General features: G+C 38.3%; 1 protein-coding gene across 1 annotated transcript in view; it reads left to right on the top strand.

Annotated features, from left to right (window-relative positions):
- The first annotated feature begins 575 nt into the window (after positions 1-575).
- Positions 576-20,877, top strand: part of ARHGAP21 (Rho GTPase activating protein 21) — a 68,984-nt gene continuing 48,682 nt past the window's right edge. The window contains 3 exon segments of the mRNA XM_035890162.1: positions 576-752; positions 6,829-6,853; positions 17,536-17,628. Coding sequence (XP_035746055.1) covers positions 17,562-17,628 — 67 coding nt within the window. The 5' untranslated portion in view covers positions 576-752; positions 6,829-6,853; positions 17,536-17,561.

The following is a 20,877-nucleotide window of genomic DNA, read 5'->3' as shown; positions in this document are numbered from 1 at the left end:
AAAAACCAAAGGTGAAGTCGCATCTTTGACTAGAGGAAAAGTGTGTCTTGCTGAAGAAGCCTAACCATTTACATATCTTCTTCAATTCTGTTTTACTTGTTTTAAGTAAGGAGGTACTAGTTGTGGAAACCACGCCTGGATTATAACTGAGGAAAAGAAGAGTTGGTTTTGTACATGTGTGTGATAGGTGTGCATGCAGATGTGGGGTCCCAGAAGACACATGTTTGTATCTAAGTAGAAAGCAAATAAAACATGCAAGCTGTATACATTTCTTGCAGTTCATTTGAGCCTTTCACTGTTGTACATTGATTTTCTTAATAACTAACTTAAATTTTAAGAGTAATTCTGTATGTGGTATGACCAGAGGTGTAATGCTGTAAGGGATGCCACTTTACAATACACATTTCTTTTGAAATATTAGTCATCATCAAGTTTTTTTGCTTAGGGGGGTAGAAATTACATTTTCAAGTGCACAGTAATGCTTGGTGGTTTGTGGTGTTTGATTGATTTTTGTTGGTTTTTTTTTTTTTTTAATTATCCAAATTAAGACTTATGTGTGTCTCTTTTAGGCATCAAAAAATAAAGATGGAAAAGAGCAGAGTGAAGCTATATCACCATCGGAGGAAGAAGAAACTTTTTCTTGGCCTGGTCCCAAAACTGTCGTGCTAAGGAGGACATCTCAGGGTTTTGGCTTCACCTTAAGACACTTCATAGTTTACCCTCCGGAATCTGCAGTTCAGTTTTCTTTTAAAGTAAGTGAAATTAATAATGAAGCATTTATATATAGCTTTATTATACTTTTTAGGGTCAAAAAGCCAGCTTGCTTGAAAGTAAATGTAGGTATAGATGTGTCTTACACAGATGAAAGATCTCTTGTGTGTAAGGTAGGTGGGCTCACTGCATCATTTGATAACCGTGCACTGATCTGTTCCAAGAAAATGGAATTGACTGGGTGTGAGCTCACCCAAGTTAAACGTATTTGCTACCATGGGTAAGACCAGTGATTATTGCAGAATATGGAAATATTTCTCTGTACAGGATTTTTTTACCCAAAGCCAGTGTGACTAGTCTGTACACCTTTTAAAGTGTAGTCTTCAAGGGTGGGAGGCTTGGGGTTTTTCTGTTTTGTAGTTTCTAACTGAGTATCCTAATATTAATGTACGTTAGGAAGACAGGTTATGTTTCTATATTATGTTCTTTCTGCTGAAAAGAACAACAATCTGCAATTCCCTGTTAGTCAGGAGACATATACACAAAATATATACATGCCTACATTAAAGGACAACTTTCTTAAAATATTTTAGAGTGTTTTATTTAAAACAAGTAGTTCTAAAGTAGCTAATCGGTCTGCATTGCTCAAAGGGTGTATGTATTCTTCCATGTGACTGAACCTTTTTGAAAGTTGCTGTAGTAGCTGGTGTTGAGAAAAAGTTCATTTAATAGTGATAGAAATTTGAATACTGGGAGAGGGTTTTTCCTAGAGTTCAAATAACATTTGCTCAGTTTAAAGTCATCGAGTATGCGAATCCTCATAATCCATGCTTTTCCAGTACGGCGGAAGAACAGATTCTTATCAAGATGGGGAACGGGTATTGAAGCTTCATGCTCTTTCCAGATGGCTAATTGACTCGTGGCTCTGCAGGAGGCTTTCGTTAAAGTTTTCTTTTTTGCCTGTCCTAGGTGGCTGTAAGATTTCATCTGAAGTAGAAAAGCTTTGCAGGAGAAAGTTGGCATATTTTTCCAGTTAACTTCAGCTATTCAGCCTGCACTTGAATGCCTAAATTTTTTTCCCCTTGACAAGGAGTCACTGAAGCTAACTGGAAGCGAGACTGTTAGCAATATCAGGTGATCACAACGTTTCTGCCCTTCAACACAGGTTATAGAGAGTTAGGCAAGAGCAAGATTCTGGTTGAATTCCAATATGAAACAGAGGAAGGAGGGTGGGGAAGCCTTAGCTGAGCAGAACAAATCATGTGCACTTGTTAGCATCTCCCAACAACAACCCCTATTCGTGTTGAGGGTGAAAATATAAACAGCATGAGCAAGATGAATCTCCTTAACTAAGAAGTGACTGGATAGGTTTCTTTGTGCACTTATCACTAGATCTCTCTGAGGAGGACAATATCTTTTTCACATGCAGAAGGAGATAGGCACAAGGAAGGGCAAGTAATATAAAAAAGAAAAAAAGAAATGTCAGCCCTTCCTCTCTCATTCATATCTGATCGTTTCTGAGAGAGACCCAAGCAGTATGTAGTGAGCATGATACCTGTAAATCTTGAGATGTGTCTTGAAGTTCTGTCTCCCTCTTTTTCTGCAGGACAGTTCTTGGAATCTTTTTTTTTTTTCCTTTGTTTCTTCTCTGATATGTCAAAATCTGGTTAATTCATTCCCATTTCTGTCTTGTTTTTTGAAAAGGAAATAATGAGATTGTTGGATAGTTGTAATACCTTTATTCAGGGATTCAGTTACATTTAAAGATGATAAGGTTCATTTGGACACAACTGTGGTCAATACTAACGTAAATTAACCTGATTCTCTTTTCTTCTTTTAATCTCCAAGAGGTGGTAGAAAAAAAGAATATACCTTCAAAATTATTTCTCCTGGGTCTTCATAAGGTGGCTTTTATAGAAATCTATGTACATAAGTTATGGTACTAAAGAACGAAATTCATCTACTGTCAGCCTGATCCTAATACGAGGCAAATGTGATTTTTCTGCTGTTCTTATTTGATCAAAGATCTTATTGGTTACCAGCTACTTATGGTCTCTCTCATTGATTCTAAGCTCAAATATCATTGCTGTCTTTCCTCATTGATCAAAATTGGCCTTGATCAAAAAGGGCCTCGGAAGGTGGAGATGTTTTGCTTTGCACACCTTAGAGGTAGTGTAATAATGGTAAATATGACTTGGTTTTCTGACTGTCTTAAATCTTGTAGTTGCCTTGTCCCTTCTTCACACCTGAGAATGTGTGAAGATACCTCTGACAAAAGTTAGAGGTTACAGCTAGAAGTTAAAGATGCCATTGACACAACAGCCAGAGTTACTCAATCCTCTGCTAGCTTCTTGGAGCCACAAGCCTTTTGTTATCACAAGTGTCAACCTGATGCTGTCACTTTCCCTCTAGATTAGTGCAGAGGTCATCTTTTACCCAGGGAAGGCTTTGCATTCTGGCTCCTGATTGCTTTCAAGGTAGGCAAGCACTCTCTTGCAAGACATTTCAAGATCTCTAAATCTTTCTGCAAGTTAACAGAAACTGGTAGAGTCAGTAAAGAGAGAAAAACATCTAAAAAAAAAAAAAAGCTTTCCTTCAGTCAGTCTTTCCACATTCTTTGTGTTGGTTTTTTTTTTTTTTTTTTTAACTCTTGGTTCCAATCAGAAATATCTAGTGAAAATTTCTCCATTAAAAGTTCTGCTCCTGTTGCTTGCAGTTTGTGCATGTTTTGAAAACCTGTTGATAGGTCAGGTGGAATTCTCTGGGGAGAAGAGGACAAGGCTCCTCACACAGGGGGATCATGGGCATCTCTAGGACAGAGACCATAATGCTCTAGACTGCAGGGTATGGTAAAGGTCACACCACAGCTGGATGTTCCATGGGAATGGGAAGAAAAGCTTCCTGAAAAGCCACTGAGGTGAATTTTCTTGGAAGCAAAGAACTGTACCCCAAAGGATATGCTGAGTAGAGCAGAATGTGCGTCATTTTATAAAAAAAGCTTTACTAATATGTTCTCTGCCTAGGTGCATTTGAGGTGTTGGGGTTTTATTTAAATTTTAAGAAGTTCAGCGTTCTAGTTGTTAGTCTAATAAAACCATTTTCAGTTGAAAAGCCTTTTTTTAGTTGTCCCAGGGAGCGTGCTACAAGGAAGAGGTCTAGGCAGATGTGCCTCAAAGCTCTGGCTGACTAGGAGTCTCAAAACACACTTGTCTTCTAATATATTAACACCTAAGAGTACCTGCCTTGAGTTATCTTCTGTTCTTCATGTGTTTGGTTTTTTTTTTTTGTGACGCCCTTCCTTAATATTTCACAGAGTGGAAAGGCTAAGAATAAAACTTGATACCTTGGTGACATAAGTGACAGTGACCCGCATAACTGCGTATGAGGGGCATCCATGATGCTTTGTTTTCTCCATTTACACTTACATCTGACTGGAAAACAGGCCTTACTCACTGTCGTTGAAATGATTGAACATGATTGGTTACAATTAATTCAGGGAAGTATCTCTGTGTACTTTGATACTGAATACTTGTATGCTATATTCAATTTATATTATTTATATTTTTTATTATATTTTTATATTTAATTTCATTTAACATTCAGTGTGTACATAGTACTGCAGGTCTAGGTCAAATTCAGGATATTATGCTAAGTTCTAGTATCTTTTCATGGTTCCTGCATAAAACAGCTAATTAACTACAAATCAAGGGACTCTTTGTCACTGTAATCGTTATTAATTAGCTAATTTATAAATATGATAAAGGCTGTGGAAGAAAGTGTTGTTTGCTAAGTCTGTTGGGAGGGATGGCCCTCTGTGAAGGATGGTGTGAAAGAGGATCTTTGAACCAGAAATTGCGGTTTAACACATTTCATTTTGGCAAAGTACTTGGCTGTGCTTGTGTGGGGCCACACACCAAACTGGGAAATAGCTGCGTGTTCAGGAATAACCCATTATGTATCCTTCTTGCTTCCCATGCCTCCTTTCCCTTAAGAAAGTGAATAGAGGGTGTGTGGAAGATATCTTAAGCTAGCATTGAAAAAGCCTATGTTAAATTATGCTTTTAGCATCAGATGTTTATTAGGATTTGTTAGTCAGCAACACGCTGTTTTTGCATGTGATGATCGTTCCTCGAGTTCAGTCGGTCTGAGAATCAAGTACGTGATAGAAGAAAACCTTCTCTTTAGGCATGGAAGCAGCATATACTAACATCGTGTAATGTGTAAGAGGTAAATGTAGGAGGGAAAGCTAATTCCAAAACATTTGCGTTATAAAGCATTCCATTTTTAAAGGCCTGAGCTCATTGGCTTGATACCATGAAAAACTAATGTTTTGCAGCTGTCTTTTATAACAGAGCTTTGCATACCCGGTGACAAACTGACAAACCCACTGCAGTATTTCATAAATGATGGCAATTCTATATTAGCTAACTCTTCACTTCCGTACTTTTTTTGGTTTATAGCATCAAACCAGGTAGCCTCCCCTACGTGTGACCTACTTTTTCCAGACTATGAGCTCTAATATTGAAAGTCCTAAAGATGTTTTTTCACTTGACAGATTGGGTAGAAACTAGAGACATGCAGATGTTAGCCTTGTCTAATTCTGTTCTTTTGGGTGATCACAGTTCAAAAACAACTGGCTATTAGAGGGCTTCAAGAGATAAATGATAAATTTTAACAGTACGTGTCTACTAGTGTGGTATTTTTGCCCAAGTATAGAGCAGACAGGACCGTCCAGCTTCAGGGTTTACTCTTTGCTGTTCTCAGCGTTTGGGTGGTAATGATAATTATTGTGGCTTTTTAAAAGTAGAATGAATAGTGGATCTCTGTTAACTCAGTGTTTTGGTTTTTGGGGGGGTTTCTTTTTGTTGTTTTTTTCTTCCTTGAAATTGTTTTTCTGTAGTATCTTACAAAGCTCCAGCAGAACTCTCGTATGTCTCACAAGAGATGTTTTGCACCTAAGAGAGACTTGTCTCCTCCTCATCCATTATACAGTGTTCATATCCAGGTCTTACTCCCCTCCCCCCCTTCAAGTCTTCCTCTGTTGAATCGTTTGCTCAGATCAGTGTGCAGTTGCGTTGAAAATACTTAATATGAAAAAGGTAGTAATTTGTCTTTAAATGCAAAAGACCTAGAAATTTGGAATTAATCCATTTAAAAGTAGGTGGGAATATGCAGGTGAAAATTGTTTCTGTGATCATCTCCTTGCTCCTTTCCTTCAGGACAAAGCTGAGGTGAATTGTTAGAAATACTTCCCAAATATGCACATCTTAGTCTAAGAAATTGTATTTAGGTTGAAGTTACAGTTCAGAAAGAAAGCACATATTTCCATATTTAAATAATTGTGCTTTTCAAATGGTAGGATTTTGTAGAAGAGATTAGCCATGAGCTTTCAAAAGCCTTTCATTCATAGTCAAATATTGACAAGAAAGTAACTTTATTTTGTGTTTTGGGCATGCCATTCTCCCTCAGTACATTCCAGTTGTGTGAGTTTTTGGGGTTTTTTTATTTTTTAAGGACTGTCAGTGATACCTGGTGGTTATGATTGTGTATAGATAGTGCAATGAGCAGAAGGAGAATCTTTGAGGTTGTTACTCAGTAGTGTTTGGGGTAGATATTTTTTCTCTAGGCAGTAGTACTGAAGGCAAAATGAAGTTGATAGTTCAAATTTCAGAAGGTGTTTTCAGAGCTTACTTAGAAAATATTTTCTCTCTCTTCCATATTGTTTAGCTTTGAATCCTTAGATGATTAAAGTATAACCCCTCCTGCCTGGCTTTCAGGGTGGAAACACGCTTGCGACAAAGACACAGTGCAGTATTAGGCTTCATGGCAGTGTTTTGGGGGTTTTGGTACATTTGTTTTCAGATAATGCTGTTCATGTTGTTTCTGTGGGGATGTTTCATGGAACTATGCTTAGTTGTTTTGGTTTTTTTTTTACAACAGGTATTATACTACATTCTCAGAATGAAAGCATTAGTTCTGTAAAGTTGAGTATTTGTGAAAAAGTATGAGATACCGGAATGCAGGCTTAATCTTAACAAGTTCAGTTTAAGTTTTCATGTGCCTGTGTATTTTTTCCATTTATCGAATTTTTAATATGTACTCTTTCTTCTTCCTTAGGATGAAGAGAATGGGAATAGACAAGGTACGTCTTGTTTTAATCTTTCACAGATCCAGTATGTTGAACATTTCTCTTCAGCTGTGTAATACACTTCAGCAGCTACCTAAGAGTTTGAAATGTAAAATCACTTCAGCGTGACCACCAAGCTCACTGAAGTTCATGGCACTGAAGCAAGAAAATATCTGTCTTTTAGCTTCACTTATTTAGTGTAGGTGTTTGCGTGGCCACTAAGTTAATTAAAATATGTGCTGTATCACTTCCTATGTTGAGTATATCACCTTGTCACGTATATGACAAGATGACAAGAAGCCAGCTGTGTTACCTTTTTAGTGCCAAAGTTTCTCACTCTCTTCTTTATTTGCTCTGCATGTAAGACCCACAGTTATCTGTGCAAAATATTACTGTAAAGGGGTTGAGTCTCATGGATGTATCTATATACATGCATTTAAAAACCAGTGCTGTACAGTGTATCTAAGAGCAGACAGTACAAAATTCAAATATCATTGCAGCTTACTCTAATAAAAGCAACATGTAAGCATATAAACCTAGTGTCATGAAAAATTATCCATAAAAGTGGTATGCAACTGTTTTAAAACCAGAAGATAAAAAAGGTTATTCCTATTAGCTTCATGATACTTCCTTCAGTATTTAATAGTACCGATCTAACTTATTTCATCAGTTTTGGTACTCTCATGTACATTGTAAGTGCTTCAGTGATGTCAGATAAGATGTGTGGATAAAAATTCTTGCACTTGATTTAGGGAGGGATGGAAAAAAATCACTTATTTCTTGGTTATGCCTGTGAGTTCCCCTCCACTTTCATAGCTTTCTCCCTCTCACGTTGCCTGTGTCTGCTCTCTTTCTTAATTCACCAGTTAACTTATTTTTTAATTAATTGGTGCTACATCTCATTCCCATTTAATTTAAATTTCTCTTCGGTATTTAGCTATTTTTCTCATCCACGCTCCCCTTTTTTGCTGATACCTTATTGTTCCCTTAGAAGGGTGAGTAATGTGTTGATTTAAGTAAGGAAATTGGGTTTTCAGGTTGAGAGCCCAGTCCCACTTTCTGTTTTTCCCAGTCATAATGGTAAGGTACGCAGAGGAGGTGGGATTAGCTGCATTGCGAATGTAATGTGTGGGGCTTCAGTTTGTGCTTCATCTGGCAGTGCAGTGCAACGCGTTGAGGACAGGCCTGTTCGAAGGCGGGTGCCTTTGCTCAGGGCAGCATAGGGTGAATCCTTGTTTGACAGGTGGGTTACGATGCGCTTGGCACGGTAGCGGAGAATGGTACCTGGTTTCAGTGTGCTTTTAAAAATCTCATTTACTTGAAAGATAGAGAACACGTCTGAACTTTTCTTTCAGGTTTTTTGTGTAACTGTGATATGTTAGAAGCATTCTGAATTTACTTGAACTTTCTTATTTTCCTCTTGGAAGCAGATGAATTAATCCATTTCATCCTCCTAGTCTTACTCAGCTGTCATCACCTGCTTGTTAAACAGTGAAAAGTCAGTCTCTTCTTATTCCTCATCACTCCTCATCCACCCCCAAACTTACAACCTCCTTTATCTGTTTTGGCATAAAAAAAAAAAAGGCAAATTCCTTTAGGAAGGGAAAGGAGTCAATCTGCTGTGCCAAACCAGCGTGGAAGATACCATTTGTGGTCTAGAGAAAGTAGTTCTGCAGTATTCTTTTTGTCACAGGGAGAACCGGATCAGCTGAAGATGCAAATACGGGTCTGTTTATCTACAGTGTTATCTGAGATCTATTTTTCAGTAGAGGAAGAGCAGTAAACAACCATTTATTTGGCTCACTATGAGACCTGTGCAGGTGGGAGCAAGATTCCTTTCTGGAAATTTTTGTGTAGCTACTTAAACTATGAATCATAGCTCAACTATTGCTTATTTATAGCAACATAGTACGTTGTATGCCTTAAAATACAGATCAAAGGGCACAAACTGCTCTGGAAAGATAACAGTCTCATTAGCAGGAGGGAAGGTTGGACTTGTGCTCCTTCTAGAAAGAGAAGCAGAGATGACTGTGAGGCGGAGGTTGTAGGTGTCAGCAGAACTTAACCTGCCTGTTTTGTGTATTACACCTTTTAAAAATAACAGAATGGGACAAAGAGCATAAGACATTCTTCTCCAGCATTTAATGTGATCTTGGGAGGCGGAGAGGGATGAAACAGTTTCTTTCTTACATTGCTAGAAGTTGTTCCCGTTCCCAAGTGAGGTGAATAGGTGAGGAGAAAAGCAGAAGCACATCTCCCTGTGAGGAGAAAAGCAGAAGCACATCTCATTTTTCATGTTCACAAACATCATGCAAATTTAGCAAAAGTAGGTATACCAGACATTCTGTGAAGGATTATCACAAGGATTCTTAAAGTAATTAGCATTGGAAAATTAGGCCGGGTGGCTTTGGAGCAGCAAGAAGCTGTGTCTGTGGCGGCTGGCTGTGGGGGTCCCTTGCAGCTGAAGCACCGGTTGCTTCAGCAGCTTGAGGAAGAGCACGTTGCTGGGCAGGGTGCAGTGTGCTGTGTGTCGTGCAGAGGAGCCATCTAGTGGCAAATGTCATGTATTTTCCTTCAAACTTAATTGGAAAACTTGCCTCTGTGAAGCTCTGTCTTAATTAACAATGAAAAGATCTTAATGATAGTCATTGTTCTTTTGAAGTCTGCAGATGATAATTCCCTTAATTCACTTCAGCTTTCCTCTCGCAAAGACTAAGCTAAGGGGATTCAAGCTTTTTCGTTTTGGTGAAGCAGTGTGTGCCAGTGCAAAATTGTCTTTTCTGTGTATTGATTTTGAGTGAAGATTTCTAATGACCTGCACTTTCTGCTTTGCCCTTTTCACAGGTTAAAATTCCCTTTAAAAGTTGAGGGTTTTTGTCAGGTTCAGCATTTACAGATTTGAGTAGGTGAGTTTAGAGTAAAGCATCTCTATTGCTATTGCCTTTTAAGTCTAGGGGGCAGAAGATAAAAGCATGTACTAGGTTTGATGTATTCTAACAGTGAAAGAAATATTTTTGTATGGTTTTATTAAAGTTCTAGTACAGAATTTTAGTGCAACTTCTTTAGTATGTATTTTGGTCATGCTCCTGGCTTGCATTAGTCTTGCTTTTGGTAAGCAGTAAGATTTCAAAGCATTTAGAATAAAAGGTAATCCAGATTTGTCTAGGAGAGTTCTAAACTAAGAACGACACAGGAAGGAGATAATGGCCAAGAAGCAAGTGAGGAAGTGGTGGATCGGGCTGTCAGGTGAAGGGGCTAGGATGCTGTGGACAGGAGACACCTCATGGTCAACAGCTGGGACAGAAGGGGACCACGTCAAGTGTATGCATGAAAGTAAGGAAATGCCTACAGGACAGTATGATTGGGAGAGCTCTCGTGCCTTTTTTGAGGGCCTCACTGAAGCCCCTGTGCACTCATGCATGCAGCATGGGGAACAAGCAGGAGGCATTGGAAGTCTGTGTGCAGTTGCAGGGCTACAGTCTCATTGGGGTCATAGAGACATGGTGGGATAGCTCACAGGAGTGGCTGGAGTGCTGCAGTGGATGCGTACAGGCATTTTGGGAAGGACAGGCTGGAAGAGCACGGAAGTTGAGTTGCTTTTGTTGTCAAGTTGTAACAGAGCAGCAGGGATGCATGGAGCTCTGGCTTGGAATGGATGGGGATTAGAGTTTATGGTCAGGATTTGCAGGCAGACCCGTGTTTTGGTGAGTGTCTGCTGCAGATGCCCAATCAGGGAAGAAGTATATGAGGCTTTCTTCAGACAGCTGGTGGAAGCCTCACATGTGCAGGTCCTGGCCCTTATGGGGGACTTTAGCACTGTGTTATCTGCTGGAAGGGCATTGCAGCTCATTTACCTTGAATATTTTGTAGTTATTATTTGAAAAACTTCTGTTCTTTCCTACTTTTACTGCTCCAGGTTGTGACCTTAAGCTAAGCTATTAAAATGCTTTTCTAACACGTGAACTTTATCAGAAGATGCAGATCTTTCTCAGTGGATTCCTTGGTCACTGACTGAAAACTTGTATCAGCTTCTACTGTTTTCTTGAGAATTTCTGTTATATTGACCATCCTGTATTAACTTGGAGTTTCGTTCCTGTGTTTTGAGGATGGTATACTGTCAGTACTCTTCCTGTTTTCTGGAGCTGCCATATTTCAAAATTTTATTTAAGAGGTATCTCACAGGCAGAAGTCTCCTAGGAGAGCATTGGAAGACTATTTGGAGACAAGCTGAAAAATACCTATACCTATTAAATATAATAATGTTTTATATTCAAAACTTGCACTGTCAACATGTGGTAAGTGGTGCTGGAGAAAACCATCTCCATTGCCATGCTGTCTCCATGACATTTCATTGTGCACTTAATATGGTGAATATGTTATTGTCCTTCAAAGACTCCTTGAAACTATAGTTGGCAAAACACAAGTTTAGTAAATATTAAATGGGTTGGTCATTTCTTGTATCTTTTCCTAAAACATGTTTTTCTTCAAAAACGTTTGGCTTGTGGATCATGATTAAAATAAACAGTGATAAGCATGTTGAAATAGTCTGAAAGGAATTTCATCTTTCATATGAGAATTAAGGTAGTTTATGTTTAATATGGCACCTGGAAATTTAGTATAATTATAATCCAGTATCATATTTTTTTAATATGATGTTCTCGCTTTCCTGCTTTATCTATGTAGAAGTATCTATAGCAACTAGCAGTTTATCTTCTCATAAAAATGAAAGGCAAGTTAGGTATATTGCTCAGTGTTCTTTTCTGTAGAGACTGTGTGCACTTTCTAATGAGACTTTAGACATCTGTTTTCACCAAGATTTCTAGATTGTTAAATTGTGATCACCAGCCTATCTTTTTTTTATGTGCTCTGCTATGGATTGAAGTTTCTGCCCTTCAGTTTTCTAAGCTAAATAGTTCCAATTTATTAGCTGAGCTTCTTCAGCTCTGTGCAAGTCTGGTTTGATGTTGTAGAGCCTTTGGGGGAAGGGCAGAAAAAATGCAGGAAAAGCTTTTTATTCCTTACTGCTGCTTACAAATGCCTCAAGTTTTTGATGTTTTATTTCTTTAAACACTTTGTTGATTTCTGTGATGTGATCTGTGTTCTCCCAGGATTTAATTTAATCCCACATTTTCTAACATCATTGTCTATCAGCTCAGTCTGTTATGAAATAAACTAATTGTGCCTGTGATGGATGGGAACAAGGTAGATAAGGAACAAGAGAATGAATGTGAAAGCAAATATTTGGAAGAGTCATAGATTACTGGGATGATACGGTCTAAGGTATATGGTAGTGGAATAGGAGTGAGAGACAAGAGGTATATAACACTAATGCATTAGGATAGCGCCACAGTAAATTGTCCTTTTTCCGGATTTTTATCCAATTTTAACACTAAATGAGAATGCTAGAAGAGGACTCCTTTAGTTTTCCTCCTAGACCAGAGCCTGATGATTCCTTGTTCCCTTAAAGTACATCCAGAATGTTCAGTGGAGTGCCCTTCCAACTTGTCACATGTATAATGTTTCTCAGTGACTACTGTTGAGTTCAAACCATTTTTGACTTTTAATAAAAATGCTAAGAGCTGGGTAAGTGTAATTTCCATGGATTTAGGGGAGAGTCTGTAGGTTCACTACTACAGATATAAATTGAATGGCTCTATGCTTATCTAAGAACAAAAGTAAATCCTCTAGGCCGTTTAACCATAGGTTGGATTTTAAACTTGAAAAGGTTTGATTTTAGATTTGAGAGAATTGAAAAATTTTGTCATAATATTGGCAAGTAATGCAATGGGAAAACACAGTTTCGGAGAGTTTATATTGAAGTTGAAAGTGCGTTACATCTTTTGCATAACAATGCCAGATTATTTTCTCCACTTCCTCCCCCCCCCCCCGAAGATAGAGTTGAGGTTTAAGACAAGAGTAAGCATGAGAAGAAATACCATCTTGAGTTGCCTAATCAAAATGCCAGAGGTACTCTGAGTAATAACAGAATGTATTTTTCCTGTATCAGAGTTGAATGCCAGGTGTTTCCCCGCTAAATGACTCAACAGTGCTGTTTTACTTGTTGTCAACCTCTTTTAGAGAATTATCCTTGGCACTGTATTTTGCTTAGTGTTTTTTAGCTGAGTTAATTTGTGCTTGACAGTGGGTGAAATGAGGTCTGTCAGGGCTGGGCTGGGACCTTTGGGCTCCTTTTCTGCAATGGATTGCTGGTGGAGAAATGCTTACTATGTATGAAATTCAGTTTGCAGATTATAAAATCCGGAATTATCTTTAGTTGGACACTCAGTTAAATGCAGTCCTGACAGTCTTGTGATTTATGTTTAATTAAATGAAATCTTTGTTAATAAATGTAAGTTCCGCTGCACTTTCAGCAATCTCTTTTTTGAGTAGCTTGGGGAATGATTAGCAGGGGTTTGATTCAGTAATAATCTAGAAGCATTTGTCCCACTGTAGCCATACATATTTCTCCTCCCTTTGCCTGAAAGGTGTCCCAAGAATCACTGCCACTCGGCATTGTTGAACCGACGGAGTGCAAATGCCTTGGATATCCAAAAGCATACTTGTATCTTCATGTTCAAGAGGAATGTTCCTCCAAGCTCTTGAGTCAGAGAAAGATGTACATAAAAGCCTGTCTTAATTTAATGATTTGATGTGTTTCACAGGGCTGGTGATTATTTAGTATAAAAATGAAAGTCAGTCCTGATGTCTCTGCTGAGCATAGGGCCAGGAGTAAAAATATTCTCCATAAGGTTAACAAAACACTGTAGCCTTTATTCAATTTCTGTGCTATGAGGATTTCTAAGGATGGTTCAGATGCCCTGAGGAAAAGATTTTTTTTTTTTTTTTTTTTCCCTCTAGGAAGAGGAGAAATGGCATGTTTTTAAGCAGCAGATTCTTAGGAGGGACTTTGTAAGAAGGTATATATTATATTGTGTACCGAAACGCTCGCAGGTTTGTGCTCTGCAGGTCAAAAAGAAAGGAAGAGCTATGTCAGCAATAGTACTTTAGTGAGGGGTTTTTTTGTTTGTTTCTTTTGGTTTGTTTTTCCCCCATCTTCAAAATGTAAAGGTTCTTTGTCAGAGAGGTGTGCTTTGTGTAGTTTTTATGACTCCGGTGTTTCTGTCTGACTGTGCTTTATATTGGAAGGTTAATGACTACAGAGCGGTGATGTGCTTGCTGCTATCTTGTAGTGTGTTGGTAGATTTGATCATACAACTTCTGCCATGTCATCTTGTTTTCCAGATGAATCACAGAGCAATATAGTAATACTGTCTGGTCTGCAAAGACTAGCTTAAAAACTAACTCAAGGCTACTGCATTTAGCTGTATTCCAAACCAGCATTTTTGGAGATTAAGCTTGAATTGGTACCTGGATAAAATTATTTTCTGTGTCAAGTTTAGAGGACTTAGGAGAAGTTTTCCTGTTGTGACACACACCCCCACCCCCCCCGGTGTAAGTCAGTTATAAATGTTAACTCTTAATTCTACTGTTCTGTTTAAAAGTTACCAACGGAAAGAAGTTCTGGTTTGTATCCAAGTATGTAAAAGACCAAGGAGAAATTAAGAGCGTGTATCCATCTATCACAGCTTGGGAGTCCTAGGTTTTCTTCTTGTCTTCACTTGTATTTGGATATTACTGAGCTGTAAAATGAACCTACAAATGTAAACAACATTTTAGACCTTTCATCCTATTTTTTTGCCCCTAAATTTATCTTTAGGGTGGTGGTTCACTCTTTTGGGAAGAAGAATGACTGTTCAATGTAGCCTCCTTCTGCATGTAGGACAAAGGACCAAGCTTATCTGCTTGACCTCTTGCTTTATGTGTTCAGGTATAGAAAAGGCATAAAGTAGCATTTGAGAGTTATGCAAACTAGCCATAGGCCACTTACATTTTTTGATGAGCATTTGGAAAGGAAGCTGAGGTAGGCCCTTTGTGTTGGGTTATAAGTTTCAGATATTAAATGTTATAGATTAAACATGCCATGGGAGCTCCCTTATTTTTTTTATTTTTCTTGTCACTTTTGGGATTGTAAATCTCTTCAGTAAGAGATTAAGTGACAACGCTGGGAAGGGTGTTTGGTGGTCCTATAAAAGGTCATACTTTAACTTCACTCTTGTAAGTGGTTGAAGACACATTTTGTTCATGGCATCTGGGTAGATTATTCTTGGAGCTTGTCTAAACTTGCTGAAACATTACTGCCTCTTGAAGGATGAGTGTGTTCAGTGTCTATTTAAATCAGCAGATTAAAAATGACGGATATTAGCTTTGGTTCACAAAGAGCATTTTGTATGTCTTGTAGCTGTGTCCTGCTAATCAAATTTTAAAGTATTTGGGTACTGCTCTGCCAGCTGGAGTTTCTTGATTTATAATTCAGTTCCTTTGTATATAGTAGTTATCTGATTCTATCAAATCAACTTTTTTATTATTTTCTACCAATCTGGAGTTATTCTGAGAAGGCCATTTAGAGCCGTATGTGTAAGCCATTTTGTTCAACTGTTTTGTGGTAAAATGGCAGGACACTGAGGGTCTGCAGAATGAAGGCATTAGGCTAAAACTTGTATTTGAAAAATATGAATCAGAGTCAGAGGGAAGTCTAGTTTTTTGCAATTTATTAAAATTCTTCAAATAATGAACTTTTCCAGTATGGACACAGAACTAAAAAAAGGGTAAGGGGTGCACCTTATGTATATTCAATAAATAATGGTGTGGCTTAGTAAACATAGCCAAGTGGGGTATTTAAAGCTGTAGAGAAAGTACTTCCAAAAGCGGTGTCATTTGGCCTAAGTCAAAGATTAGTCACTGAGGAAGTGATTAGAACCTAATCCTCCCATTTCAGGGAGTGTTTCTTTTATCAGCAGTGCCAGTTTTAAGCAATCCTTTTATTTTTCTCCTGCTCTCTCTGCATTTTACACCACCCTCTCTGCTATGCCAGGGTTTCCTGGTAAATTAGGACCCAGACCCAGCCTATATTCAATCCATGTAAATTCCTGGGGCTGGCTCATCATGTAACCTCCAAAGGGTGCCCAGCTGAGAGTATGGTTACATGGGTAATAACTGGTGATAGAATTGTAGAATCGTTTAGGTTGGAAAAGACCTTTAAGATCATCAAGTCCAACCATTAACCTAACCCTGCCATCCCACCACTAAACCATGCGCCTAAGCACCTCGTCTACCCGTCTTTTAAATACCTCTAGGGATGGGGTCTCGAGCACTTCCCTGGGCAGCCCCTTCCAATGCTTGACAACCCTTTCAGTGAAAAAATTTTTTCCTGATGTCCAACCTAAACCTGCCCTGATAGGAGCTGGGAGGGACCGAAGCTGTTGAAGCCAGCACTGGCACCATAAAAGCTTGTCTGGCTGTAAGCTTTGACGTTCTGCAAGTGCTTGTGTTTTGTACCATGTAGGACAGGGGTGTCAGGAGAGACCAAAACCACCATGGACAAAATTAAGTTCAGTGCAGTCTTCTGGCGGACTGGCATAAAATTTGAAAATTTTATTTTTCGGTCTTTTTTGTTTGTTTGTGGGGGTTTTGTGGTGTTTCAGTGCTTTGTGGTTTTTTTGTTTTGGTTTGGGGTTTTTTTTTTTTGGTTTTTTGGTTTTTTTTAGCTCACTGGCGTAAAAAATACACTAGAAAAGCTGTAAACTTACTCCAGCTGCATACAGACCTAGCTCAGGACAGCATCATTGCATTTTAGCCTGCAGTATAACTGTGGGGGCTTTTTTGTTGTGGTTTTGTTTGTGTGGTTTTTTTGGGGTGGTTTGTGGTTGGTTTTTGGGGGGGTGGGGGTTTTAGTTTGTTTTTTAACTGCACTGTCATCCCTGTTTCCCCCTCCTTCCTTTCCCTCCCTCCCATGCACCCCTCACCCCCCAATTTTTGGAAGTATTGGAAGCAGTGGCTACTTCAGCTAAGAATTACTTAGATTTGGTGGCATGTATGTAAAAGCACAAGATACCTGTGTTTCTGGAAGCATAGAAATTAAGTGTATACTGAGGAGGCAAGAAGGAACAAGTGTTATGGTTTCTAACTACTCTAGATTAATGTCTACATTTATACTGTGTATATATGGATATGTGCAGCACGTACAGACATGATTTACTTTGAATTGCTTTTTGAATTTTGATAAATCTCAAGAAAACTTTAGACTCCGTCTTGGAGCATCTGAAAAAGAGAAAATCAGTGTTACAGTTCCACGAGGACTATAAATCAAGGTTATGTTTTTTCTTCTAAGGAAAGTTTTTAAAAATACATTTTTCAGTTTGCACTAATTCTTACTCTCTCTGGCTTTATATCTTACACCAGATAACAATCTAGAAGAAGAAGGGGTGATTCTTACTGAATAGCATAGGCATCACACGAGGATGAAGTAGCAATGAGATGATGAAATGAACCTGAAAAATAACACTTACTGGGATATATTAGCGAGTTTAAGTTAAGAGATAAATCTCTCTCTCCATCCCCCTCCCCTTTCTCTTTTCCCCGGACACGTAAAAGTTCTTTAGTGTAGCCAAATGAAATGCTGTCTTTAGGACTCGCAGTCTCTCTTCCTTCCCCCACCCCAAATTGAACTCGAGTATTTAATGTAATGATGAATGTGGCAGGATTACATGGCAAGATTATATTTCAAAATAAGTTTTAAAGTAAAAACATTGTAATGCCGTATAATTAAATGCTTTTAAGCAATATTCTTTCTTCCTCAGGAAAACAAAGAAATAGACTGGAGCCAATGGATACCATATTTGTTAAACAAGTTAAAGAGGGTGGACCTGCTTTTGAAGCTGGACTGTGCACAGGTACTGTTCCTCTAGAACACTGGTAGCATGTTTGTGTACATGATGTAAAATATATATGATTTAAGCTTCTACATATAGTTCTATCTTGTTCTTCCCTTCAGAATTTTGAAACCTTTAACTTGTCTACTGTTTTTCATCTCAAAAGCACCATTGTGTTCCCTCAGGAGGTATAAAATACATTAAGGCATTGAAGTCTTTTTGTATTAGTATCTTTAAGAAAGTAAGAACACTTATATGATAAAATATGTGAGGAGAAAGAGAAAAGGAAGGAAAATGACACCTGCAAGTTCTGATTTCTTGTGCTTTGTGACAAATTGATAGCCTCAAAATATTCAGGTTTTGGTCCTTTAAATTAAATTATTCTACCTCCTTTAAATTAAATGGTAACAATCCAAGTCTATCTCTTCTTATCAAATTTTGTTCAGTTATTTGATTTAATCAAACTGGAGAGCAGAAAACATGTTTTTTGTGAAGTATCAGGTACTTTGTCACACCTTTACTAGAAGGAAAAAAAAAAGCTATGTTAGAATGGGAGTCTTACAAGTGTAAAAACAATGTTACCACTGTCAACACAGATTTCTGTTCTTAAAAATATGGCAAAACATACATTCTGTGAAAGGATTGTGTTTGTGTTGATAACAGGATGTTGATATTTTCTTTTGAAAATGGTTATGTACATGCATTTGACTGGAATAGAGTAATTTTTGTATGCTTCTTCCTAAAGAATTGCAAAGATTCTAGGATGATTGCAATTGAAAAACAGTACTAGATCCTACTTGTACAGCATAAGGCATTTTTTTCTTTTTTAACTCCTTAAGTAGATATTGAAGGACTACTTTGGCATTATTTTAATGCTATTATATAAAGAAATGTTTTGTCTTGATGAAGAGTAGCGTATGTTGAAGTTGTACAGAGGAGCCATGTTAATTTCTATTCTGTTCAGTGTTTGCCAAATTGAAAGAGATGAAATCTGTAGAGAGTATTTTATTTTTAGGCACAGAAGATTTTTTTTTTTTAGGGGCCCAGAATAAAGAGCGGAAAATAAAGGAGAAAATACACTTTTAAACTACGAGAATTTTATTCTTAAATGCACTGCTGAGAGCAGTTATATCTAATTAGGTTATGCCACTATTTCGTGTTTAAAACTTTAGGGTGAAATACATTACTATATCTCTATCTTGAAATTCTATTATAAAACACTCAGGGAATGATTAGCAAGGTAGATTACTTAACTTCTGGTACAGACACTGTATACATTTCCTATTCAGTAGATTTAACTGGGTTTGGTGTTCTGTTTGGTTTTTTTTTTAATTCAGCTTGGCTTTGTTTCATGGTCACGATAATGGAAAGGAAATACTTGAAAACCTAATGAGTTTAGGTACTTATGTATGTTTGTCAATTCTTATTTCACTGCTTGCAGGGTCCTCTGTAATACCCATAATCTCAACCCAAGCTTTGTGTTGTGGTTTAACCCCGGCTGGCAACTAAGCACCACGCAGCCGCTTGGTCACTCCCCCCACAATGGGACAGGGGAGAGTATCAGAAGAATGAAAGTGAGAAACTTGTGGGCTGAGATAAAGACAGCTTAATAGGTAAAGCAAAAGCCACACGCACAAGCAAAGCAGAGCAAGGAAGTCAATCACCACTTCCCATGGGCAGGCAGATGTTCAGCCATCTCCAGGAAAGCAGGGCTCCATCACGCGTAATGGTGACTTGGGAAGACAGATGCCTTCACTCCGAATGTCCCCCCCATCCTTCTTCTTCCTCAGCTTATATACTGAGCATGACATGATACGGTATGGAGTAGCCCTTTGGTCAGTTTGGGTCAGCTGTCCTGGCTGTGCCCCCTCCCAGCTTCTTGTGCACCTGACGGAGCTGAGGGCTGAAAAGTCCTTGGCTAGTCTAAGCACTCTGCAGCAACAACCAAAACATCAGCGTGTTATCAACATTCTTCTAGTACTAAATCCAAAACACAGCACCATACCAGCTACTAGGAAAAAAATTAACTCTGTCCCAGCCAAAACCGAGATACTTTGTTACTCAGAATCAGTGAGCTCTCTTTAAGGAGCCTACCTGGCTGCTTGCTACTGCCTAGAAAGCTTGAAATACTCTTGCAAATTTGAGGAATATGTTACAGTACCTTAAATGTAAGACAACTCGTTCTAAGTATTTTTGAATACTCATGCAAAATTTATCTTTCTTGGAGTTATAAAGATCATAGAATCATAGAATGTTTTGGGTTGGAAGGGACCCCTAGAGGTCATCTAGTCCAACCCCCCAATCATAACTTCCCATATTTAACCTCCAAGGCATTTCATTAAAAAAGAACATATCTGTCAGTTACAAACATCAGTATTTTAGAAATACTGAAATAAAGGCAGCCAAAACAGATCCACGTTTCCTATGTCTTGATTTTCATGCTGTCATTTCTGTATGTGCAAGAATATAAAGAAGTAAAATGTGTGTGGAAAGGGAGATAGTTTAAGCACATTCAGATTAATTTTTAGTTTGATTAAAGGTATTTCATGGGCCACAAGATTGATAGAGAGCAATTAGAGAAAGCCTTCATGCTTCTATACCATTTTTTGCACTACAGGCCCTGGCCTTCCCCTTTATATGTACCTGAAACTGAGCAAAGTTGTATTTTGCAGAGTTGCCTGCACCCACTTCTTCCATGTAAGCTGTTCTGCAGTGTGTCCCACCTGAGTTTTTTGGCAGGTTCATTGGATAAATGCTTCGAGTAGGCTTGTTTCGCTGCTATGTGTAACCTAGACTTTTTTCTTTGAAAAATAAAAACTGCATAGGAATAGGTAAGATGGTACGACCTACTTTAAAGGTATTCCTAATTACAGGTTTTAGTGGGAATACTGAGTAAGGAACTGCATCTTTGGGCAAGTTCTGAAACAGCCTGGAAAGAAGCCAGTTTGAAGTTCCAGAGAAGGATCTGATGTGTTCTGAGGAAGTCTTGCCATATGACCTAGCAGGACAGGGTTCAGAGCTTATAAATAAGACTGGTTTTTGGCACAAACTATAGCATTTCTTTTTCCTGCAACTTTTTGAAAGGATTTATTTTATTGTGATACTGAGCATTTCAACGTTGTCTCCTTGAGAAAAGTCCAGTTTCTCAGTCTAATTACATACGGTGTCTGTGTGTATGCAACAGTGGGATAGGGTTTGTCATCCATCACAGATGCCTGTCAGTCATGTGGATTGCTAGCAGCCATTAAATGTTGCCACCAACCTTTCCTG

This window comes from Egretta garzetta, unplaced genomic scaffold (assembly GCF_000687185.1).
Source record: "Egretta garzetta isolate BGI_Z169 unplaced genomic scaffold, ASM68718v1 scaffold142, whole genome shotgun sequence".
Taxonomy (NCBI): Eukaryota; Metazoa; Chordata; class Aves; order Pelecaniformes; family Ardeidae; genus Egretta; species Egretta garzetta.
The sequence above is the reverse complement of the archived record's forward strand: the minus strand, read 5'-3'. Positions and strand labels throughout refer to the sequence as shown.